General features: G+C 41.5%; 1 protein-coding gene across 2 annotated transcripts in view; it reads right to left on the bottom strand.

Annotated features, from left to right (window-relative positions):
* Positions 1-5,373: 5,373 nt before the first annotated feature.
* The window catches only part of MRG15 (MORF-related gene 15), a 55,145-nt gene continuing 51,769 nt past the window's right edge, over positions 5,374-8,749 (bottom strand). For both annotated transcript variants that reach the window (XM_065456002.2, XM_065456060.2), the window contains one exon: positions 5,374-5,834. In XM_065456002.2, coding sequence (XP_065312074.1) covers positions 5,753-5,834 — 82 coding nt within the window. In that variant the 3' untranslated portion in view covers positions 5,374-5,752. The remainder of the gene's footprint in view (positions 5,835-8,749) is intronic.

Below are 8,749 nucleotides of genomic sequence, written 5' to 3'. Positions count from 1 at the left end.
TATTTCATTAGCATGCATTTCCTAGAACAATATGCTTTGCTGCAAAGGCACTCAATCATTATGATGATACAAAGTCACTGCTTTTAGGGAATGCCCACAATTTGCAGACCCTTTTCTCTCACTGTTTGCGTCCAGTTTAAGTAGGGCTGATCAATTGGTTATGAGAATCGATAGGTCACTTGTCAGATTACAAGACAATCGGAACGCTTGCGATATTAAGAGCACTAATGTTGGCAACATTTCTAACATCCAAAGTATTACGTACTGTGTTTATCAAGTTTGTCAAATGCATATGTCATGCAATGAGAATAAGTATGTGTGATCTTGCATCTGTAATAAATTTGGATCTAGCCAAAGATTCTGGCATTTTCAATTGCAGAATCCTGTTGCATAGACTTAGCTAGCCCCATGGAGTTTCTTTAGTTGCCTAAAGGGAAAGCCGATGCTGCTTTGCTGTTATATGCATAGGAATGTTGGGAAGTTGTGGATTTAGATTAGAGTCTTCCTTGGAAGCCACATCTTGGAAGACTTGTCTGGCTAATGGTGTTCCATCTGTCACAATCGTTCATTCTTTATTAAAACAGCATGTAAAATGCAGTTCTTTATTGTGCAGTCGTATCAAACATGCACATTACTGGTAGGACAATAAACTTGAATGTGAAATGGCTGCACCATTTTGATTGTTTTTGGTTCCTTCGATTGTATTAAATGTGAGTAAACAATAATGAATGATGTACTTTGGACAAGCACATATGATTGCACTGTAAGAGGACTTTATTTGTGCAGATATGATGAAAGCTTATTTGTGTGGCGTTCTGCCATTTGGGCACCACACTGCAGCTTTGATCATACACGAACAAGGGTGGAATGCACAGGTATGACAGTTTTGCTCAAAGGGCAAAGCAGTGACAGCAATAGCAAGTAAGAAAAGATGGCAGATCCAGCATACTTGTTGGAACCTACATTAAACAAAGCTTTGTTGAAATGCTTCAAGTGCTATGCAGTCACGTGATGCTCGCAATGTTATTTCCAACTGCCCGCAAGGAATTGATGTCTTGCCATCACAGCAGTTTTTTGTTGTATGGCTTTGTGGTAACGCATATGTAGCTTTCATGTTCTGCATTGCATTTTGCAGCATAGTGAATAAATACCTGTGCTGCAAGATGCTAGTTCTTGGCTTTGAGCATATGCTTCGGTTCCATAACAAAGGTGTAAAAATGACATTCGCTCCTACAATGCTGGTTTCCAAAATCCAAAACAATGCCGTACGTTTCATTCACAGCAATTACAGCTGTACATCAAGCGTAACTGCCATGAAAAACTCTTTGCTGCTTGCTCCTCTCTCAGCCCGGCGCAAGTGCTTTCACCTTGCTTTATTTCATAAACTATATTTTCCACAATTCGTATCTACGCTATAATCTAATATCACCTCCTACCTACATTTCCTCTCGCATCGACCATAGCCATAAGGCTGGAATCATTCAGTGCCGCACCAGAACCTGTAACGAATCATTTGTTCCTAGGACCTCTCAGGAATGGAACCACCTTCCCGGCGCAGTTGTCACAATCAAGGACAACTCAAAGTTTTGTTCGGCCTTATCAGATATCATTACTCCCGGATGCAATTAACTAATAAAATTTGTTGTTTATTGCTGCTTTGTTTATTTACTTGTGTATGTTATTTTTTACCCACTCCCCTCTGTAATACTTCGGTCTTGAGGGTACAATAAAATAAATAAATATATGCTCAGCCTTACCCACGCAACTCACGTTTTCTATGCAACTACGTTTAGAAAAGTCTCCAGCATCAGCTCAGTTTTAATTATAATCTTCAGGATAGGCCCAGCTTACCATTACAGTATTTAGGACTGGCCCAGATTTTGTTACACCATTTCCAGGATTGACCCAGCCTACTTTTTTCACTGTTAACGGGATCTGCTCATATTACTCTACTCTGCAAAAAAAAAAAAGACAAAGCAGCCATGCAAGACCTCAGAGAGGAATGCAAAGAAACCTTCAATTTAATAAAGGAATTTTGCACTTGAAGGCAGATGCTTGACGCAATGAAAATATTTATGAACTGTATGTTGTTTATTGCAAAATTCCAAAGAGAGCAAAGCCAGTCACAAAGACATCTTAGAGCCAGTACGTACGGCTACGTTATTGGGCATCTTACAGTTGTTTCATTGTCTACTCTGTTTTCAGTTTGTATGCTCTGTGTCTAGCACTAGTTTTATAGGCAACACAGCACGCTTAATAATTCAGCATTTTTTTCGCACAAAGTTATGTACACTGCAGGTGTTACTGAGCAAGTGGAATAGCATAAGAAGCCAACAAACAAAGATATCAAGGACAACACAGGGGAAATTCCTTGTACTTACTAATTGAAATAAAGAAATTATAAATTGATGGTACTGAAAGTGGATGAAAAAAACAACTTGCCACAGGTGGGGAACGATCCCACATTTTTCACATTAAGTTCCCCCGTGTTGTCCTTGGGTGTCTGTTTGTTGGCTTCTTATGATATGAATAATAAAAATCGGGCCCCTCGGTTAACCCCCTTCCCTTCCTTCTCATTCCTGAGCAAGTGGAAGTGGCATTTTAGGCAAGAAACTAAAATAAGAGCTCTGTTAATATCTGAAAATTTTTGTTCGCTTCTCCACTGGAATAACACAGCAGCTCCTGGATTAGGTGAACTGGTGCTTATATGTATTATTATAAAATGCTGCAAACCTTTGCATCATAGTACGTTCAGTTGTAATGGCACATTTATGGCAATGGATTTTCAAAAAATTTAACCTCTGTGGACCCACATTGACTTCCGAGTGCCATATTTGCACGATTCCAACGCCCACCAATTTTGAATAAAAGGTGCACCTAAATTCACATGCACATTACAATCGTAACTAATTCTATTCAAAATAAAAAAAACGAAGCATATTTTTACTAAAAAAAAGAAACTTGATGCAAGCTAGCTAGCCACACTGCCACTGAACGGGTCGTCTGGATAAAGCGACACTTATCACAAGGTGGGTTCATGGTGCACGGAATGCACTTCCCCAAATGATAGTTGCACAAATCTTCAAGAAGTGTGGCATTTCTAATGCATTAAATGGGATTGATGATGACTTTCTGTGGTTGGTAGACAGCGAAAAAGGGGTGTCGTTGGACTCTGATGGCGACTAGATGCCGAGATTCAGCTGCATGCATGTCCATGTTCCCTTGTATGTTTCGTAAAATCGTTTCAACACGGCACGCATAAGAAACGGCACAAAGATCTCTTTTTTAATATTTGGGCAAAATATAATTGCATGTTATCAGTGGCGCTGTAGAATCGTGCAAATACGGTATGTTGTCTTTAACCAAAATTCAACGGCAAGTATGGTGGCAAAGCCTTTGTGGCATCATATTATACATTGATGACGGTAGCTACATGGGCCTGTTGGTGTGGCATCTTCTAATTTGTTGTAGCGCAAGCTGAATGACAAGGACACAGAAAGGCACATTTGACAAACACACAGTACTGTGTCAAATGTGCCTTTCCGTGTTGTGTCCCTGTCGTTTAGGTTGCACTACAACGAAGTAGTAGACACTAGGCATGCCCTTCTCTGCAAGTGCTTTCTGCATGTCACTGTTGACACAAGGAAAACTTTACTAAGACTGGTGTGCTGTTTCTACTTAGTAACCTCTAAATGCACTAACAGCCTTTAACACAGAGTCAAAAGCCAAACAGGATGGTACATTATGTGGCCTTGCAATTTGTGTTTTCTTATACTTAACATTTGAGTAGTCTGTCAGAATGCTTCGAACTCTGGCATAAAAAGCGACGAGTAGCACCTGCAGAAAAATGGCGAATTTTCAGCAAATATAGAACCATTAAGTGTGCAAAAGGCATTCACTTGGTGTGTCGTGCTGGCCTTGGAGATACAGCTAGAAGCATGTGCGAGCTATTACCAAGGCAGTTTCTCCAGCATATAAATGCGCATTTGAGTGCACATCTGGCTCCGTCTTCTTGATGCAATAATGTGTGCTTAGCATTTCCTGCTTTATGTGGGCCGATATTTTGTCACCTAAACCAACAATCCTTGAAATATTGCATTGCAACCGGGAGATAAGCAATCATTCTGTGGCAGCTCGTCGTGGAGTGGACACATATGCCCTTTAAGTGTTCACACAAGCTCCATGTGACGTCTTTCACTGACAGAAGCCCCCTTGCTGCTCCTCCATTCACACAGGCAGCACAGATGTCGTAGGGACGTCAAGTGTTGCCAAATTCGGCTAACGCATGTGTGGGAATGCAATAGTGCTGCCAAACAGGCGAAACTGCCAAGCGCATTATTCAAAAGAACAAAATGCAAAATTGAGCCTTTCTTCCGTCAACACACAGTTTTGAGAGTGATGCACCATTCTTGAACCTGCAGTTGGCTTATTAGCCAATGCATGCAGTGCATTGATGTCCACATTGCTGGGCACGATGCACTCACTCACTATCCTGGCACGCCACCATTGCAACGACTAAAAGAGTTACTATATATGTTCCCTATGGGAGCAGAGTAGCATGAAGGTCTGTTACCTTGGACGCAAAATGAAGCAAGATAGTGTGGGAAAGCCACACAGTACATTCGCAGGAGCCAAGTTTGTCGTGACATGAACGATTGTGGTCAACCTGTGCTGCCTTCGTGGTCTACCCGCTTTATCTATGACAGCCGAGGAACACTTTATTATGAACTTACATATCAGCTATATTCATTTGAACAAATAAAAATATACCCTTGCACGTGCCGAGATGTCGCATAGCACTGGATTTTTTGTTGCACCCAGCCTGCTGGTGCCATCTGCCAAAACACATGCCAGCCAGCATCCCTGAACAAGTTCAAGATACGAAAAAAAAAGGGTGTTTATGATGCAATATTTGTACTAAAAAAACTAGATGCACTGATTTCGGAAGCAGTCATGTAGACAGTCATCAAAGAAAGTACCAAATTGCAGTGTCACAATGGTGCTGCCATCGCCAACTTTGTTTCTTTGTGCCGCAGTGAGCGTGTTAGCATGCACCTAAAGCACACAAGTGTTTTTGCAATTTCGGATGCAACCGCTGCGGCCAGGATTGAACTTATGACGTAAAACGCCATAGGCACTAAACTACCACAGCAAGTCTTACGGTGGAGAAATCTACACGCACTTCAGAGCCATGCTGCTACTCTCAGACGTGTGTGTTCATGTGCATGTTGAATAGCCTGAAAAATTGCGTATTCATACAGTACCACATTTATGTATTAATATAGACCGTTTCTGCTTGTGGCAAAAAGAGTCACGACTACTAGTTCCAGCACTCTTCTTGCAGAGCCAGTAAAAGGACCATGAACAACAAAATGAGCTTGAACATCCTAAATGTATTTGTAAACATGCATACTTTCACAATGAACATTCACACTTTCGTTTAATGACAGTCATCCAACAAGATCTTCAGACAGACTGAGAACTATACTTTTTGGAAACCTTGACAATGAATGACATTTGTAGAATGAATACAGCTTAAATGCGTTCAACTTGGGCATAAATTACACAATTGTTGTCGCAAAGCTGTGTTTACTAGTGAGATACAGCAGTGACAAAGGAGTTTTCCTTTCTCCTGAGCTCACGTATATAGCATAACTGCACCTGCGGCAGCAAATAAATGCAGCAAGTGCAAGGAAGACAATTTCCACACATTGATTGGAGGTTTTGTTTTGAGCAGTGCGGCTTTTCAATTTCAGATGGCTTTTCGTTGGTAGTCTGGAGGCGCTATTGTGTAGTCGTTCAGACTGAACAGCTGGGAGTTCCTAGCCATGTACCTAGAAAAAAATTAACACAAGTGTCTCTCTTTGTTCCAATTTCCATTGAGAAAATATAAGCACCACTTGCCAAGACGCAGTATCAAGACTGATTTACACCATTATACAACAGCACTTACGAGGAAGCTTTAGCCCCAAGCCTCATATCTATATGCATGGGAAAGGATAAATCGTTTTTCTCAGCAACCACTGCACTAAATCTGATGAAGATTGTTCCATTTAAAATAAAGAGTTCAAATCTAGTGACTGTTGGTTGCAAATTCTTGATTTAGGTGGTCAATTTTGTAATAATGATTGTCAAAATCACAAATTTTCAAAAAACAAAGCTACTAGTAACTAGTACTCTGCAAAACTAGTAACTCTGCAACTTGGCAATCAAAAATTATATCGCAGTTCTGTAAATGGCACCGGATACATCTAAAGCAGACAAAATTGATATAGTACACATGGCTTTCAAATAGACCATCCATCTGTGAGTAGAACTTTTGCAAAGCCCTCGTAAACAACGTAACAAATTCACATAAGATATAAATTAACTTATCAAATTTATCCGCTTTGTATGCTCTAATGGATGGAGTTTACAGAACTGCGATATTTGCTCTAACTGCAGAGCTATGAAGTTTTAAACTTTGTGCTTCTACTTTATTCAAAGTTGGCAATTTTCGAAAATTCCAGTGAAAAACTCAGGCCCTAAATCAAAATTCTGCTTCCAACACTCACTAGAGTTTAACTTTCTCTCTCAAATGCAACAAACTTCATTAAAATCACCCCAGTGGTTATCTTAGAAAAGCATTTCTGCATTTTACATGTATGTTTGAATAGGCGGCATCGTAGTTGGGCCTGAGCTAAAGCTTCCTCTTAAGTGGAAAAAAAAACTTTAAGTACAAGAACACTTTTGCACACATATGTTGTGTCATGCAACCATTACACTGCTACAGTATCTAAAATAGGCTGCTTTTGAAGATCATATTGTGGTACAATTAGAAGAGATTGAAATACGTAAATCCAGATACCATAGAACCCCACAAGTACGTTTTCCCAGGTGTAACATAGCTAAACATCGGTCCCAGCAAAAGGCTCATAGACACCTATTCCCCTTGATATAATGTCACCCGCCACGGTTGCTCAGTGGCTATGGTGTTGGGCTGCTGAGCACGAGGTCGCGGGATCGAATCCCGGCCACGGCGGCCGCATTTCGATGGGGGCGAAATGCGAAAACACCCGTGTACTTAGATTTAGGTGCACGTTAAAGAACCCCAGGTGGTCGAAATTTCCGGAGTCCTCCACTACGGCGTGCCTCATAATCAGAAAGTGGTTTTGGCACGTAAAACCCCATAATTTAATTTAATTTTTTTTTTTATATAATGTCGTTTCCACAATTTTCCTGTGCAATACAAAATACATTCCTAGTGCAGCAACATGGGCATATAGTAATGACAAGAAGAATATCGGGTCTACCACCTATAATGTAAATGTTCTGAAAGAAATATGTCAACCATGCTAGACACTATATATATCTGCACACTTCTGACCTTCACCAATGTACGCTTTTGATGCACCACAGTTTTGGTGGGTGTTGTCTGCGATGAAATTTCCGAAATTTCAGACACCTTACAGCATGCTGTTCAATATTCAGACTCTGCCTGCATGACTGCATGACTGCATGCCAGCCATAGAAATGATAAAGGATAACAATATTTTAGTTTTGATATGTCGCCGGAAATCAAAAATGCTTCTCCTCTAAACTGACACTAGTGCAGCCTAATCAATTCAGTAGCCACCGACTGCACCCAAACTGCAGGACAAGCCAAGCCGAGCCCTTAAGTGTTGAGCGGCTGCATCGACTGAATTTGCTGTTTGCTGCATGAGTTCCGCACATCTAGTGTTTTTCATTTGCATGTTCATAGCGACATGATCCCAAGTGACTTCTTCACTCAGCTTGAAGTGGTGCCAACTCCACCCTCGATGTCTGCATCTAGGAGGGCGGTGATAACGTGAGGCAAATGCCTGATAATGACTTGCGAAGCAAGCTGTGATTACTCGGCAATCGCAGCTCAGTTGATTTCGATTACATTGCTAGAGGATGAAGATTCATTGACTGTACTTTTGCCCATCTGTAGCGACAGCATGACAATTGTAGAGATACAGACTGAGCAGGTTGCAGGCAAGCATATGTGCACGCAGCAACATGTTGACAAACTTGGGCCGCATTCTTGGACAGGACAGGAAGTGAGAGAGGCAAAGGGAAGAAATGACTCAACCTGCACCACTAGTGTATCGCAGGTGCATTCTTGGGCAATCACTTTTGAACATACTAGCATCAGTTCCATAACATTGTATGCTACAATGGGCGACAGCAATCCTGGCTCTGTGATAAGACACAGCCAGGATAACAGTGGCATAACTGTGGGATAAAGTATAAACCCTATGCAAGCGATCTTGCACACAACAGCGACAAGTGACGCGATGGAGATGCCTGTCGCGTTTGCTCATCGCCTACAAGTCGTACCCCATGCGAGCAATACGCGAGCGACGACTTCGAACGACGTCTCCCCAGTGTTGCCGGTATGAGGGCCGCAATATAGGTGCCAAACTAGCATGACGCGTGCTTTATTAACTTAAGTTGATGTGTTTTACTGTAAAAGGCAGCATAAAATATTTTTTTAAGTCTTGCAGTAGGTTCTTATCCTCGCACGTATAAAAATCCTATCGTTTGCTCGTTCCGTGCAAGAATCAGAAGTACTTGAGTTATGTACATCCAGTTCTGGCTTCGCGCTATTGGCTAGTCGCTCAAAGCACTTCCGGGCGACGAGTGACGAATTCTAGATTTGCAGAACCGAGCGATCGCGCGACAAGACCAAGTGATCTGTTCACGCGACGGCCCGATCCTTCGCCCTAAGCCATCGCTCGTTGCT

Source organism: Dermacentor albipictus, chromosome 1 (genome assembly GCF_038994185.2).
Source record: "Dermacentor albipictus isolate Rhodes 1998 colony chromosome 1, USDA_Dalb.pri_finalv2, whole genome shotgun sequence".
In the NCBI taxonomy this organism is placed as follows: Eukaryota; Metazoa; Arthropoda; class Arachnida; order Ixodida; family Ixodidae; genus Dermacentor; species Dermacentor albipictus.
This window is presented reverse-complemented; position numbering and strand designations above follow the sequence as displayed.